The 15,881-nt window shown below is 67.5% G+C and overlaps 1 protein-coding gene across 2 annotated transcripts in view; it reads right to left on the reverse strand.

The window, feature by feature from the left end:
- RYR1 (ryanodine receptor 1) overlaps positions 1-15,881 on the reverse strand; it is a 61,456-nt gene that overhangs the window by 19,476 nt on the left and 26,099 nt on the right. For both annotated transcript variants that reach the window (XM_087729613.1, XM_087729612.1), the window contains exons 36-66: positions 15,678-15,878; positions 15,190-15,301; positions 14,613-14,751; positions 13,709-13,999; positions 13,098-13,212; positions 12,887-13,019; positions 12,397-12,491; positions 12,161-12,296; positions 11,498-11,684; positions 10,668-10,779; positions 10,469-10,589; positions 9,749-9,918; positions 8,975-9,195; positions 7,941-8,031; positions 7,718-7,858; positions 6,863-7,026; positions 6,710-6,788; positions 6,371-6,460; positions 5,881-6,021; positions 5,523-5,600; positions 5,368-5,443; positions 4,698-4,821; positions 4,343-4,458; positions 3,915-3,982; positions 3,375-3,496; positions 3,027-3,076; positions 2,878-2,938; positions 2,135-2,373; positions 1,706-1,787; positions 1,101-1,231; positions 242-556 (exon numbers count right to left, since the gene is read on the reverse strand). In XM_087729613.1, the coding sequence (XP_087585739.1) occupies positions 242-556; positions 1,101-1,231; positions 1,706-1,787; positions 2,135-2,373; positions 2,878-2,938; positions 3,027-3,076; positions 3,375-3,496; positions 3,915-3,982; positions 4,343-4,458; positions 4,698-4,821; positions 5,368-5,443; positions 5,523-5,600; positions 5,881-6,021; positions 6,371-6,460; positions 6,710-6,788; positions 6,863-7,026; positions 7,718-7,858; positions 7,941-8,031; positions 8,975-9,195; positions 9,749-9,918; positions 10,469-10,589; positions 10,668-10,779; positions 11,498-11,684; positions 12,161-12,296; positions 12,397-12,491; positions 12,887-13,019; positions 13,098-13,212; positions 13,709-13,999; positions 14,613-14,751; positions 15,190-15,301; positions 15,678-15,878 (4,201 nt within the window). The remainder of the gene's footprint in view (positions 1-241; positions 557-1,100; positions 1,232-1,705; positions 1,788-2,134; positions 2,374-2,877; positions 2,939-3,026; positions 3,077-3,374; positions 3,497-3,914; positions 3,983-4,342; positions 4,459-4,697; positions 4,822-5,367; positions 5,444-5,522; positions 5,601-5,880; positions 6,022-6,370; positions 6,461-6,709; positions 6,789-6,862; positions 7,027-7,717; positions 7,859-7,940; positions 8,032-8,974; positions 9,196-9,748; positions 9,919-10,468; positions 10,590-10,667; positions 10,780-11,497; positions 11,685-12,160; positions 12,297-12,396; positions 12,492-12,886; positions 13,020-13,097; positions 13,213-13,708; positions 14,000-14,612; positions 14,752-15,189; positions 15,302-15,677; positions 15,879-15,881) is intronic.

Consider the following 15,881-nt stretch of genomic DNA (forward strand, 5'->3'; position numbering starts at 1 on the left):
CGCTATCCCAGGACCTACCCGGGGCCACCAGCACTATCGCTGGGACCCACCTAGGGCCACCAGCGCCATCCTGGGATCACTTAGGGACACCAGCACCATCCCTAGTACCAGCCCATGGCCACCAACATCATCCTGGGACCACCCAGGGCCTCCAGCACCGTCCTTGGGACCTGCCCAGAGCCACCAGCATCATCCCAAGACCCGCCCAGGGCCACCAGCCCCACCCAGGCCCCTTGCCCACCTGCCAAGCGCTTCATCCAGGAGGCCTCGTCGATGCCCAGGTTGTTGACCACGATGCGGAGGATGTTGCCCAGGAGGGCGTTGAGGTGCTGGCCGGTGACGGCGGTGGCCCAGGGTCCCTGGGGAAGGGTGTCGGGGCCGCGCTCCCACCATCGGGGCAGGTAGTTGCAGAGCATGGGCAGGGTCACCTCGATGACGTGGGGCATCTCGGTGTAGCGGGCCCCCGACTCCGCCAGCCCCCCGATGTCCCGCATCAGCCGTTCCAGGTCGGGGATGTCGGGGCACATCTCCTCCACCCGGCTGGGGAGACCCAGGACTGCGGGGACACGGGGATGGCACCGGGTGGGGGGCACCCCACGGCAAGGGGATGGGGGACCCCAAAGCAAGGACAACTGGGGGGGGCAATGGGGATGTGGCAGTGCCCCAAAGGTGGGGGTGAGTGAGGGGTCTTGGGGACAAGGGAGTGTCCCAGTGTTTGGGTGCATCAGGGTACCCTGAAATTTGGGAGATTTGGGGGTGTCAGGGTGCCCCGGAGCTGGTGGGGACAAGTGAGAGGGACAACAGAGACATGGGGGGACCCCAAAGTGGGGACAAGTGAGAGGAGCATCGGAGATGTGAGGGGACCCCAAAGTGGGGGCAAGTGGGGGACATCAGAGACGTGGGGGTGCCCCAAACCCGGGGCCATTGGGGGGCATCAGGGTACTCCAAAGGTGGAGGTAAGAGGGACCATGGGGGACCCTCAAGCTGGAGCAATTGTGGGGGGCACTGGGGGTGCCCCAAAGCTGGGGACATGTGAGGGGCATCGGGGCTGGGGGGCAGCCCCGGGGACGTGGGGGGACGCGGGGCCCTGCCCCACTCACTGGCCCGCTCGCGGGGGGACTTGGTGCTGTAGACGGAGCAGGGGTTGAACTCGTTGAGGTGCGGCTCCAGGAAGGCCACGGGCATGGCGGCGGCCAGGCGGGCCAGGCACTCCCCCAGCGCCGGGCGCTGCCTGCGGGCATGGGGGCATGGGCTCATCCCCGCCCCGCAGCACCCCACAGGCACGGGCACCCCATGGGCCACCCTCGGGCACCCCAGATCCACGGACACCCCACAGGCATAGGTACTCCAGGGCCACCCCATGGGCACTCCAGACCCACGGGCATCCCATGCGCCACCCCATGGGCACCCCAGATCCACAGGCACCCCACAGGCATGGGCATCCCATGGGCACCCCAGATCCATGGACACCCCACAGGCATAGGTACCCCAGGGCCACGCCATGGGCACCCCAGATCCACGGGCACCTCCCAGGAATAGGTAATCCAGGGCCACCCCACAGCCACGGGTCCCCCATGGGCACGGGCATCCCAAAGCCACAGGCACCCCAGGGGCCACGGGCACCCCAAGGCCATGGGCACCCCACGGGCACCCCCAGGTCTGCAGGCAGAGGGGTTTGGGGGTCACAGCCCCCCCGGCCCCCGACCTCTCCACATAGGGGTTCCTGGTGGTGCCCAGCGAGTAGATGCTGCACAGGATGCGGTAGCAGGAGACCTGGACGTCATCGACTGCGGGGACAGGGGACAGTCAGGGCTGCGGTGTCCCCGATACCCGAGGGGTCCCTGCACCCCCAAACTGCCCCAGCACCCCCTGCTGGCCCCAGCCCCTTGTCCCCAAAGCCTCCCATCTCCCAAGCGTCCTCCATCCCTGCCACCTTCCCAACAACATGCTGTCCTGTCCCCAAGTGTCCCCAAAGTGTCCCCTGCCCCTGCTGAGCCCCCTGTCCCCAACATATCCCCATGTCCTCAGTCCCTGCTGAGCCCCCATCCCCAATGTCTCCCCATGTCCCGCATCCCTGCTGAGCTCCCTGTCCCCAACACGTCCCCATGGTGTCCCCCCATCCCTGTAAGCTCACGGATAACGTCGTCCCCGAACTGATGCTGCGCCACGTGCTCGAAGAGGGAGGTGAGGACGGGCAGGAGGGCCACCGTGGTGTAGTTGATGTTCTGGGCCACCCCCTTCACCTGGGTGCGGCTCTGCGTCACCTTCCCCAGCTTGAGGTTCTCCACCATCTTCTCGATGTCCTCGGAGGCGCTCTCGAAGAAGGACCGCAGCCCCGCCTTGACGATCTCGGGGCCTGACTTCATCACCGTCCTGGGGGGGACACTCAGCACCGATGTGGCCACCGCCCAGGGGACACGCGTGGGCAGTGTTGGGGACACGGGGCATGGCCACCGCCCCAGGGACGTGCATGGGCAGTGTTGGGGACACGGGGCATGGCCACCACCCCAGGGACATGCGTGGGCAGTGTTGGGGACACGGGGCACGGCCACCACCCTGGCAGTGTTGGGGACAGGCGACCATGGGGATGAGGGTGGCACTGGGGTGGCATCGGGTATTGGGGGACAGGGATGGCACCAGGGCAGCATCGGATACCTTGGGGACAGGGATGGCGTTAGGGTGGCATTGGGACATGGCAGGGACAGGGATGGCATCAGGGTGGCACCAGGACACTGTAAGGACAGGGGGGACCATGGGGACAGGGATTGCATCAGGGGAGCACTGGGACACCATGGGGACAGGGGTGGTGGCACTGGGACACTGTGGGGACGGTGGAGACAAGGGCAGCACCGTGGTGGCACTGGGACCCCGTCCCACCTGGCGTCCAGGGAGCGGGCGAGGATGTGCAGGCAGTTCACCACGGCCGGTGCATCGGTCCCTGGGGAAGGGGACAGGGACGGGGGGGGTCAGGTGCCATCGGGGCACCCCCCCACCCCCCATGGGGGTCCCTGGCCGGGTCCCCTTACCGAAGAGTGAGACGCGGTGGCGGACGAGCGCAGCCAGCTTGCAGAAGAGGCTGATGGGGGATGAAGGTTCAGGGGGGGTCCCCAAGACCCCCGGTGAGGGGACAGTGTGGACCCCCAGTCCCCTCGGCCAGAGGATGGGGTGCAGGGGGACCCCAGGAGCCCCCCAAGAGCAGGGGGTGGGATGGGGCATCCCCATTGCCCAAGGGGCCGGGGGTCCGGGTGCCCCGTGCCCAGGGGTGTGGGGTTCCAGGAGCCCCATGGCCAGGAGTCCGGGGGTCCAGAAGCCCCATGGCCGGGGGTCTGGGGGTCGGGGAGCCCCATAACTGGGGGGCTGGGGGTGCCCCCCACCTGGTGATCATCTCCTTCTCCTTGTTGGAGGCGTGCCCGCCGCTGCCCAGCACCTTGGCTGGGGTGGAGAGGAAGTAGAGGCAGTGGTTGTGGAAGTACTGGTTGATGAGGGGCAGCAGGATCTGGGGGGGACGGGGGGGTCAGGGGGTCCCCAACACTCCGTGAGGGACCCCAAACACCCACGTGCCCCCAAACACCCCATAGGGACCCCAAGAGCCCTCTAAGGAACACCTCAGCACCTTATGGGGTCCCCAGGGACTCACACACCAGATAGAGACCCCAAACACCCTTAGGGGACCCCAAATACCCCACAGAGACCCCAAACAGCCCATGAGGGACCCCAAACACCCCACAGAGACCCCAAACACCCTATAGGGGACACCAAACACCCCACAGAGACCCCAAACAGCCCATTGCCCATCTCCCTGGGGTGGGGGACTGATGGGGTGCCTGTACCAAAGCCACCCTGTCCTCCCCACACACCTGGACCCCCCCCCCCATTTTGGGTTCCCCCCACCCACACTTTGGGGTCCCTCTGACCTTGGCGAAGAACTTGATCTCCTGCTCGTGGGGGGACTTCTCCACCCGCCCGCTGCTCACCACCGCCTCTGCGGGGGGGCAGGCAGTCAGGGGGGGACACAAGGGGGGGACATGGGGACAAGCAGTCGGGGGTCCCAGGGAACCCCGAGGGGTCTGGGGCAGCGCTGGGGGAGGGTCCAGGGATTGCAGGGGCACCTGGGGGGGGACTCAAGGAGCTCAAGCGGGTCTTAAAGAGGTCCAAGGGGGCCTCAAAGGGTCCAAAGGGGGTGTCAAGGGGTCCAAGGGTGTCCTTTAAGAGGTCCCAGGAGGTATCCAGATGTTCAAGGGGGTCTCAAGGGAGCACCAGAAGGGTCCGAGGAGGATCTGGGGGGGTGCCGAGGGATGGAGGGGGGGTCCCAAGGGGTTTGGGAGGGGTCCCGGGGCCGTACCCAGGTGGGCGATGAACTCCTGGGAGATGTCCATCCACTTGAGTAGCTGCTGCAGGAAGCCGTAGGCGAAGCGCTTCTCGATGGAGGAGGTGTCCAGCTCCATGTCCTTCAGCCCCCTGCAGTGGGAGGTCAGGGGGGGCCCACACCCCCACCTCCCCGTCCTTCCCCCCCCAAAACCCCATCCGCATGCTCCCCCCAGACCCCCATCTCCAGCGGGGGCTGCGGACCACAACCCTGCTGCCCCTCAAATCCCCCCATGTCCCCAAAGCCTCCCCTGCACCCACCCCTCCCAAGACCACCCAGCCCCCTTGTGCCCCCCCGGATACCTGGGTGCCCCCCAGAGCCCCCCACCCACCGGGTGACGGCGTAGCCGTTGAGCTGCAGGAACTTGAGGAGCTCCTGCGCCTTTTCACGGTCCCGCGCCTTCTCCTTGGCCGTCAGTGTGTCATAGGGCACGAGCAGGGGGTGCGAGCCCCCCCCTGGCACCCCCGTCAGCACCCAGGGGTGGCATGGGGGGGACAGGAGCACCCACGGGAGATGATGGGGGGAGAGGAGCACCCATGGGATGAGATGGAGAAGGAGAGGAGCATCCATGGGATGAGATGGAGGAGGAGAGGAGCATCCATGGGAGGAGATGGAGAAGGAGAGGAGCATCCATGGGATGAGATGGAGAAGGAGAGGAGCACCCATGGGAGATGCAGGGGGAGAGGAGCATCCATGGGAAGGGATGGAGGAGAGGAGCACCCATGGGAAGGGATGGAGGAGAGGAGCACCCATGGGGAGGGATGGAGGAGAGGAGCACCCATAGGAGCAGCACCCATGGGTGGTGCAGGGGGAGAGGAGCACCCATGGGAGGGAATGGAGGAGGAGAGGAGCACCCGTGGGAGCAGCACCCATAGGAGATGCAGGGGGAACGACAATCCCTGGGGAGGCAGCATCCACGGGTGTCCATCCACGTGAGGGACAGCCCAGCTCCATGGGGTGTGGGGGCGCCCAGAGGGTGGGGGGACAGGGAGGGTGCTCACCCTTGGCCTCCAGCTCCTGCTTCTTCTTGCGGCCCCAGGTGTTGTGGTAGTTCTCGGCCAGCTGCTCTGCCATGGCCTGGGGGACACGGCCAGGTGGGGGGGGGGGGTCCAAGCCAGGGATGGGGGGACATGGAGGGACACGGGGGGACACTCACCTGCAGCTCCCGGGACAGCGTCACCCCTGACAGGTCCACGGGCTGGGGGCTGTAGCCGTGGCTGGGGTCGTAGGTGGCCTGGGGGGACAGGGCAGTGTAATGGGGACCATGGGGAGGGGGCAACCCCATGGACCCCCAGGGGTTTGGGGTGCTCCTTCACCACCCCGTGGACCCCAGGGACCCCCAGGTGATTGAGGTGCTCCTTCACCACCCCATGGACCCCCAGGGGTTTGGGGTCCTCCTTCAACATCCCATGGACCCCAGGGGCCCCCAGGGGTTTGGGGTGTTCCTTCACCACCCCATGGACCTCACGGACCCCCAGAGGTTCTCGGAGGGGACCCAGGCATCCGGACCCCACCTGGGCAGACTGGGAGATCTTGCGGGTCTTCTTCTTCTCCACCTTGTCCTCCTCGCCCTCGCGGGCCTTCTCCACCATCCACTCCCAGGCCAGCATGGCCTTCAGGGACTCCTTGATGGGCCACCGGTAGATCTCTTTGTCCTGGGGGGGCAGAGGTGGGGCTCATGGGGTGCCTTTGGCTGCCCCCCGGCATAGCCCCTCAGCTGGGAGGTCGAGGAGGGCTGGGGGATCTGGACAGAGCCAGGAAGTCAAATGAGGTTTTGGGGGGGTCCGGAGAGAATTGAGGGGTCTGGATGGGGTTGGGGTGTTCCAGATGAGGTTAGAGGATCAGGATTGGGCTGGGGGGCGCAGATTGGGTTGGGGGATCTCGATGAGGCTGAGGGGGATCTCGATGAGGTTGAGGAGGATGGATGGGGTTGGTGGATCTGGGCAGGGCTGGGGGTGTCCAGCTGGGGCTGGGGGGGGTCCCAGCAGGGGACACACACGGTACCTTCTCAGAGAAGGTCTTGTAGGGTCGCAGCATGGGATGAGTCTTGGCTTCTTCATCCACCGTCTCCCCAAAGGACCAGTTGTTCTGGATCTGCCGAGGGATGGGAACGTCATGGGGGGCGCTGGGATGTGGGAGGGGGCTGACGTGCAAGGGCAGGGGGGTCCAGGGTGCTCAGAGGAGTAGGGAGAGCTTGGGGTGGGGGTCCCAGGGGTGCGGTGGGGTCATGCAGGTATAGGGGGGACCGAGAGGGGAAAAGGGGGGTCCTTGGGGGGATCATGCAGGTGCACAGGGGTCCGGGGGGATGCAGGGACCTCAGGGAGGTGCTGGGGGGGTCCCCACCTTGTCAAAAGCCCACTTCTCGTGGGTGTACTCCGCGTACTTGTTGATGAAACCGTCCAGCTTCTCGGGGATGATGACACTGGGGGACACACACAGGGGGTCAGGATGGGACCGAGCCGGGGGAGGGCTGGGGGGGGGTGGTATGGACCCTACTTGAGGGTCTCGACGGGCTTGGGGTCGAAGTTGCCCTCGGCGTCGACGGAAGCCTTCTTCTCCGTCTTGGAGGAGTAGCTGGCGTCCACGTAGTCGGGAGGGAGGGCGCCGGCGATGGCGCAGAGGCACGGCATGGCCAGCTTGTACAGCTCCGCGTCGAAGCGCTGGGCGGGGGGCGCGAGGGGTGACACCCCACCACCCCCCAACCCCTGCAGCCCCTCAGAGCCACCCGCTGTCCCCACAGCCCCCCCCTGAGTCGCCACCAAGTCCCCTACAGGTGCCCCTGGACCACCCCAGGTCCCCCTGGCTCCCCATGTCTCCAGCCTGGTCCAGGTCCCCCTGTCCCCATGCGGGTTGGGCCCCGTGTCCCCATCCCCGTGTCCCCTGTGTCCTCACCTCTATGCCCCCATCATCCCCATCACCCTGTCCCCATCCCCATGTCCCCATCCTTATGTCCCCATCACCCTGACCCCATCCCACTCAGCCCTGTGTCCCCATCCCCATGTTCCCGTCCCACTCAGCCTCCTGCATCCTCACCTCTGTGCCCCCATCATTCCCATCACCCTGTCCCCATCCCCATGTCCCCATCCCACTCAGCCCTGTGTCCCCATCTTGCTCACACCCTGTGTTCCCACCTCTGTGGCCCCATCATCCCCATCACCCTGTCCCCATCCCACTCAGCCCTCCATGTCCCCATCCCCACGTCCCCATTCCCACATCCCCATCCCACTCGGCCCTCCGTGTCCCCATCTCCCCATCCCTGTGTCCCCACCACCCACGTCCCCATCCCTCTCAGCCCCCCATAGCCCCGTCCCCGCGTCCCCACACCCCCTCCCCACCCTGTCCCCCCCGGACCTTGTGCGCCAGGGACTCGAAGATGCCCCAGAAGAGCTTGCGGGTGAGGTGCAGCTCCTCCTCCGAGCTGACGCCCTGGTTGGGCCAGCCGCTGGGCAGGCAGTAGTACTTCCAGCACCGCTCGTAGTGGTTCGTCAGCAGCTGGGGGGGACGCGGCGGGGGTGTGAGGTCACCCCCCCCCCCGGGACCCCCCCCCCCCCCCCAGCCTCGGCCCCCACCCCACCTTGAGGGGCATCTTGGCGAACTCGTTGAGGATGGGGACGTCGAAGACCAGGCGGCGGAGGAGATGCTGCAGCATGGAGGGACGGATGTACCTGGGGGCGCATAGGAGGGATGTCGGGGGGTTGGGGGGGGGGCAGAGGGGGTGTGCAGGGGCGTAGAGAGGATATAGGGGGTGTGCAGGGGTGTAGAGGGAATATAAGGGGTTGTAGAGGAGATATAGGGGGTATGCAGGGGTGTAGAGGGGATATAGGGGGTTGCAGAGGGGATATAGGGGGTATGCAGGAGTGCAGAGGGGGTATAGCAGGTATGCAGGGGTGTAGAGGGAATATAAGGGGTTGTAGAGGGGATATAGGGGGGTGTAGAGAGAATATAGGGTGTGTGGAGGGGATATAGGAGGATGTGGAGGGGATATAGGGGGTGTGCAGTGGTGCAGAGGGGATATAGGGGGTGTAGAGGGGATATAGGAGGTATGCAGGGGTGTGGAGGGGATATAAGGGGTGTAGAGGGGATATAGGGGGTATGCAGGGGTGTAGAAGAGATATGGGGTGGTTAGAGAGGCTATAGGGCATATGCAGGGGTACAGCAGAGATATGGGTCGGTTAGAGGGGGTATAGGAGGTATAAAGGGGCATAGAGAATATATAGGGGTGTGTAGAGAGAATATAGGAGGTAAAAGGAGTATAGAGAGAATATAGAGGGTTTAGATGGGATGTAGGGGGTATGCAGGGCTATAGAGGAGATATAGCAGGGTGTAGAGGGGCTATAGGGGGTATGGGGGTGTGTAGAGGGGCTATAGGGGGTGTATAGACGTATAGAAGGGATACAGAGGGTATGCAGCAGTATAGAGGGGATATAGGGGGGCATGGGGGGGTGAGGCGGGGTACAGGGGTATGTGGGGTGACACAGGGTTTCGGGGGGCTATGGGGGCTTTGGGGGGGATGCGGGGACCCGGGGCACTATCGGGAGGTACGGGGGGGCGATGTAGAGGTTCGGGGTGATGCAGGGGTGCGGGGGGATGGGGGGTCGGGGGTCCCACCGGCAGAGGGCCATGAGGCACTCCTCGATGACGTCGCGCTGGGCCTTGGTGAGGGAGCGGCCGCGGGAGAGGCGGTAGATGGTGTGCAGCATGGAGTCCACCATGATGGCGCGGTGCTCGGTGCCGGCGAAGAGCGGGGCGCACTTGGTGATGAGCGGCAGCACCGCCAGGCACAGGTACCGGTTCAGCGCCAGTGCCATCTCCGTCGTGCTGAAGGTGGCCTGGCGGGGTGGCCGTGGGGTGCGTCAGGACCCCGTGGGGCAGGGGATCCCCGCGGGAAAGGGCTGGGCGGGACCCCCATACCCATCCCATTGGGCAGGGCAGGTTGGGGGACCCCGTACCCATCCCTTAGGGCAGATTTAGGGGACCTCATACCCACACTACGGGGAAGGGCAGGTTGGGGGACCCCAGCCCCATCCCATGGGGTCGGCCAAGGTTGGGGGACCCGACATCCATCCCATAAGGGCAGGTTTGGGGACCCCATCCCCATCCCATTGGGCAGGGAAGGCTGGGGGACCCCATCCCCATCCCATAGGGCAGGTTTGGGGGATCCCATACCCATCCCATAGGGCAGGGCAGGTTTGGGGGACCCCGTATCCATCCCACAGGGCAGGTTTGGGGGACCCCGTATCCATCCCATAGGGCAGGTTTGGGGGATCCCATACCCATCCCATAGGGCAGGGCAGGTTTGGGGGACCCCGTATCCATCCCACAGGGCAGGTTTGGGGGACCCCCCCAGGGGCAGGGCAGGCAGGCCCGCGGCGGGGGTCTCACCGTGTCGAGGGAGGCAGCTGCCCGCATGTCGGGCAGGAAGCCCACCTCCAGCACGTGCAGCAGGAACTCCTGGCTCTCGACGCCGTAGACGCGGTCGAGGAAGAGCACCATGGGCGCCTTGTGCTCCGGCACGAAGCTGGCCGCCATCCGCGGCTCCACCACGTTGCCGTCTGTGGGGGCCGGCAGCGCTGGGGGGGCTGCACCCCTGCCCGCCCCCCCCGGGGGGCTGCAGCCCTGCCCGCGGCCCTGCCTGTGCCCCGGGGGGCTGCCTGCCCCTCAATCACCCCGGTGTCCCCCCAGGCTGGTGGGCATCCCTCTGCTCCCCAAACCCTGTGCCCCCCAGGCTGCCCCCCAAGCCTGCTGCCCCCCCAGTGTGTCTGGGCACCCCCCTGTGCCCCCAAAACCAGTAACCTCCAGTCTGGCTGGATGTTCTCCATGTTCCCCCCATCCCAGTGCCCCCCAGTGTGGCTGGGCAGCCCCTGTCACCCCATCCCAGTGCCCCCCAGTCTGGCTGGGAACCCCGAGGTCCCCCTATCCCAGTTTCCTCCCAGTCTGGCTGGGCAGCCCCTGTCTCCCCATCCCCGTTTCCCCCCAGTCTGGCTGGGCACCCCACATCCTCCCAGCCCAGTTCCCCCCCATCCCACTGGACACCCCAATGTCCCCCCTGGCCCAGTGCCCCCCAGGGTGGCCGGCCACCCCGTGCCCCCCACGGGCACCCACCTTTGCCGAGGGCGGGGATCTGCAGCGGGAGGCTGATGATGCCCACCAGGTCCTCGAGGGGCACGAGGGAGCGGAGGATGGCCCGGATCCGCAGAGCCTCCCCCTTGCCCGCCTGGATCAGCTGGGGGGGCGAGGTGGGGGTCACCCCCAGCCCTGGCCCCCCGCCGTGGCCCCCCACAGCCCCGTCCCGCCTCCTTACGTGCATCTCGGGGGCGCAGCGGCCCAGCAGGTCGATGAGGGCGGCGTAGAAGGACATGATGGCGTTGCCCAAGTGCACCCGGTTCTCCTCTGGCGGCTCCTCGCCCCCAAACCTGCGTGGGATGGGGGGGTCAGGGGGTGGGGGGCCATCAGGGGGACCCCCAGCATCCCCGCAGCATGGGGACAGGGGGTCAGGGGGCATCGTGGGGACCCCCAGCATCCCCGCAGCATGGGGACCACAGGGTGAGGGGATGGAGGGCATCGTGGGGACCTGGGGACCCCCAACATCCATGGGGACAGCAGGGTGAGGGACCACCAGGCATCACCCTGGCATGGGGAGAGAGCATCCCCGCAGCATGGGAATGGGGGTTCAGGGGGCATTTGGGGACCCCCGGCATCCCTGAAGCATGGGAACGGGGCGTCAGGGGGCATCGTGGGGACCCCTAGCATCCCCGCAGCATGGGAACGGGGGGTCAGGGGGCATCGTAGGGACCCCCAGCATCCCTGCAGCATGGGAACGGGGGGTCAGGGGGCATCGTGGGGACCCCCAGCATCCCTGCAGCATGGGAACGGGGGGTCAGGGGGCATCGTGGGGACCCCCAGCATCCCTGCAGCATGGGAACGGGGGGTCAGGGGGCATCGTGGGGACCCCCAGCATCCCTAAAGCATGGGGACAGCGGGGTCGGGGCATGGGGGACATCGGGGTCGGGGCATGGGGAACATCGCAGGGACACGAGGACCCCGCATCCCTGCAGGGCAGGGGATGGGGACGTTCGCAGCGCCAGCCGCCCCCCGGGCCATGCCCGCCCCAGCGGCCCCCATCCCACGCACGGCTCCCGCCGCCGCTCCCTCCGGCCGGTGGGCCCGTCGCGGGCAGGGTCCTGGGCGATGTGGAGGGCGTCCTGGATGGCGGCCAGCAGCCCGCTGCCCCCCTCGCCCCGCAGCGCCGGCCCGAAGCACTCAGGCCGCCGGATCAGCAGCCGCACCACCACGTTGGCGTTCTCCTCCACGCTCTCCCCTGTGGCACACAGCGGGCTGCCAGGGACCCCCGGGGACCCCCAGGGTGCCAGGATGGGGCACAGGGGGGTGCAGGGACCCCCAGGGTGCCAGGATGGGGACATGAAGGGTGCACAGACCCCCAGGGTGCCAGGATGGGGTACAGGGGGGTGCAGGGACCCCCCAGGGTGCCAGGATGGGGACACAGGGACCCCAGGGTGCCAGCTTGGGGACATGGGGGTGCAGGGACCCCCAGGGTGCCAGGATGCGGACATGAAGGGTGCACAGACCCCCAGGGTGCCAGCTTGGGGACACAGGGACCCCAGGGTGCCAGGTTGGGGACATGAGGGTTCAGGGACCCCCAGGGTGCCAGGATGGGGACATAGGGACCCCCAGAGGGGCACAGATAGGGTCAGGAGGATGCAGGAAGCCCAGGGTGCCAGGTTGGGGACACAGGGACCCCCCAGGCAGGGGACGTGGGGACACCCCCCGGCTCACCGTTGACGAAGACGGCGAAGCGGAGGAAGTCGAGGTAGCGCTCGCCGCCGCAGGGGTTCCAGCCGATGTCGGGGTACCCCTTGGAGAGCAGCATGGGGCAGCTCTGCAGCCCGCAGCTCGCCAGGTACGTCACCACCTGCGGCGGGCACCCAGCTCACACGGGGACCTCGCACGAGGACCTCGCACGGGGGGGGACACGGGGACACGTCCCCCCGCCCCATCCCCGGGGCACCCACCTTCTCCAGGTCCTGCTCCTTCAGCGCCAGCGCCAGCTCGTTGTTGTCGATGACGGAGGCGGCTGCCACGTCCAGGGGGGTCGAGCCCCGCATGCCTGGGGAGGGGGACAGCGGGGGGTCAGGGTGCTGCCTGTGGGCACCTGGGGCTGCTGCATGGCCGGGGGTGGGCTCAGGGGTGCAGGAACCCCCCCGGGGGCCAGATTGGGGGTGTAGGGACCCCCGGGTTCCATGTTGTGCATGCAGGGACCCCCAGGGTGCCAGGCTGGGGGATGCAGGGACCCCAGGGTGCCAGGCTGCGGGTGCAGGGACCCCAGGGTGCCACATTAGGGATGCAGGGACCCCAGGGTGCCAGGCTGGGGGTGCAGAGGACAGGACTCGTCTCTCCGGGGATGCTGCTGGCAGCAGGCAGGGCAGGGGTGGCAGGGAGGGGCCGGGGAGGGGATGGGGGGCCCGGGGGGGTGGCAGGGGGTGCCGGGGGGTGCCGGCTCACCCAGGCCGATGCTGCTGTTCTCCAGCAGGTAGCCAAGGTGGTCGAACATGGAGCGCTGGTTCTGGCGGCTGATGCGGCAGAAGTAGCAGAGGAAGCGGCAGCAGTTGGTCACCATCTTGGGGAAGCGAATCTCCTGCGGGGGGAGAACCCGCGGGGTCAGGGGACAGCGGGGGGGTCCCAGGGTGGGGGACAGCCAGGGGAGGGGGCTCACCTTGGACTCGCCGCCGCCCAGCACGCTGACCATCACCTGCATGACGGTCTCGTGCATCCCCAGCGCCCGCATCAGGTTGGGGTGCTGGTAGAAGACCTTGTTGTTCATGATGTTCCTGGGGGGGGGACACACAAAGGGGACAAGGGGAGGTCACCGTGGGGTGCCTGGGTGTCCTGAGGGTGCCCAGGGAGGATGTGGGTGCCAGGGGGGAATATGGGGTGCTGGGAGGGCAGTGAGTGCTTGGGGGAGCCCAGGGAGGGGACAGGGGTTGCCCAGAGGGGACATGGGGTGCCCAGAGGGGACATGGGGTACCCAGGGGACACAGGGTGCCTGAGGGGGACAAGGTGCAGGAAGGGGACAGGGGGTGCTGGATGGGGGTGTGGGGTGTCCAGGGGGGGATGTAGGGTGCTGGAAAGCAATGTGGGGTGTCTGGGGGGGATGCAGGGTGCTGGATGGGGATGCAGGGTGCCTGGGGGAGATACGGGGTGCCCGGGGGAGATACGGGGTGCCCGGGGGGGATGCGGGGTGCTGGATGGGGACACAGAGTGCTCAGAGGGGACGCAGGTGCCCGGAGGGATGCAGGGTGCCCGGGGCGCGGTCCGTGCACCCACCCGATGCTCTGTATCATGAGGTTCTCCTCCTCGGGGCCCATCTGGACGATGAGGAGGGAGCGGATCTGGCCCAGGCACTCGAGGAGGGCGGTGGTGTCGGGGACGGAGAGGGCGCTGATGGTGTAGGCCTTGGGGAGGGCGCGCACCAGCTCCCCCAGCCCGTCGTACTGCCGGTGCAGGAGGCTGAACATGGCGCGCACCAGCTCGGGGCTCTGGATGAAGGACTCCTGTGCCCAGTGCACCATCGTCTGCGAGATCAGCTCCTGCAGCGTGCCTGGGGACGGGGGACAGCTGGGGCCACCCCGCGGGGACGGGGACAGCCCCGCAGGGATGGGGGGGGGCGGGGCGGTGGCTTGGGAACAGCTCGGCACAGCCCGAGCCCACCATCGCGTTGGGGATGGCTTGGCTGTGTCTTGGGGACAACTCAGTTGGCACCCTGGGGACAGCTTGGCCACGCCTTGGGGACAGCTTGGTTGGTGATGGCTCAACCGTGCCTTGGGGACAGCTTGGTTGTGCCTTGGGGGAAGCTTGGCCAACGCCTTGGGGACAGCTTGGTTGTGCCTTGGGGGAAGCTTGGCCAACGCCTTGGGGACAGCTTGGTTGGCAATGGCTCAGCCATGCCTTGGGGACAGCTCGGTTGGTGATGGCTCAGCCATGCCTTGGGGACAGCTTGGCCAGTGCTTTGGGGACAGCTCGGTTGTGCCTTGGGGACAGCTCGGTTGGCACCTTGGGGACAATCAAGCCATGCCCTGGGGACGGCTCTAGACTGGTGGTGACTTGGGGGTGACTTGGCACAGCCTGAGCCCACCTCCGCCCTGGGGACCGCCTGACCATGACCTGGGGACACCTCGGTTGGCACCCAGGGGCCACCCCATCCCGTCCCCCCGTCCCCCCCTCACTGGGCACCGGGGGCTCTTCAGGGGGGGTCTCCTCCTGCGCCGCCGTCCCGCGGAGCCCCACCACCTTCTGCACCAGCCCCAGCAGCCGCTGCCGCAGGGACGTCTCCTCCTCCTCCTCCTCCTCCTCGCCGGCCAGCTCGATGCCTGGGGGGGCGCAGGGGTCACAGGGGGGCCCGTGTCCACAAAGGAGGGGGTGTCCCATCCTCCTGGGGGTCCCCGGGGTCCCTGGATGGGGGTCCCCATGCCCTGGGGTGGGGGTCTCTGTGGCTGTCCCTGCACCCCAGGACGGTGGGTCCCCATTGCACAGAGCGGCCCTGCAGTCCTCTTATATCGGGGGGCCTTAAAATGGGGGCCCCCCTGCCCAGGATTGGGGGTCCCTCAGTGTCCCCAGGAGGGTGAGGGTCTCCATACGCTGGGTGGGGGTCCCTGTGCCCCTGGGAGGAGGTGTCCCATTGTCCCCAGCAGGTCCTGGGATAGGAGGTCCCCCTGCCACCAGCATGGGGGGGGTCCCCGTGCCCCTGGGGGTCCCTGTTCCCAAGCGGGGGTCCCTGTGCGCCGGGATGGGGGGGGGTCCCGTCTCACCGCAGTGTGCCAGCAGGTCATTGTGGAAGTCGAGGAGCTCGTCGCGGATGTCCTCGGGCACCGGGCACTCCTCCTCGTCCGCCCCCCCCTTGTACTGCAGCAGCATGTTGATCTGTGGGGGACACACACAGGGGGACACCGGGGTCAGTGGGACCCATCCCGCAGCCGTCACCCCACAGATGTCCCCGTGGGTGTCCCCACGCAGGTCCCCGTTCCCTGTGCACGTCCCCATGCGTGTTTCCCATGTCCATCCTCACGCCCATCGCTCTGCACGTCCCCGTGGGTGTCCCCACGCATGTCCCCACTCCTCGAGGCCATCCCTGCGTGTGTCCCCACACAGGTCCCCGCTCCCCATTGACGTCCCCACGCACGTCCCAGTTTCCCATACACATTCCTGCAGGTGGCACGTCCCCACGTCCCCGTGCACGTCCCGGTTTCCCACGCACGCCGTCCCCACGGGTGTCCCCGCTCCGGCAGCCGTCCCCCACCTGCTCCTGGGGCGGCGAGCGGAACTCGCGGGTGCGCCGGGCGGTCTCGGCAGCCGTCATGGTGAGCGCCCGCATCAGCTGCCCGTAGCGGCGGTGTTGGTCGCGCTGCAGCCGCTCCACGTGCCGCTCCGAGAAGGCGACGATGGCCTCGACGCGGTGCTGCAGCTCCCGCTCGCAGAAGTACTGCAGCAGGTTGCACATCTG

This window comes from Nipponia nippon, unplaced genomic scaffold (assembly GCF_047370975.1).
Source record: "Nipponia nippon isolate SJK-2023a ecotype South Korea unplaced genomic scaffold, ASM4737097v1 scaffold_46, whole genome shotgun sequence".
NCBI classification, from domain to species: domain Eukaryota; kingdom Metazoa; phylum Chordata; class Aves; order Pelecaniformes; family Threskiornithidae; genus Nipponia; species Nipponia nippon.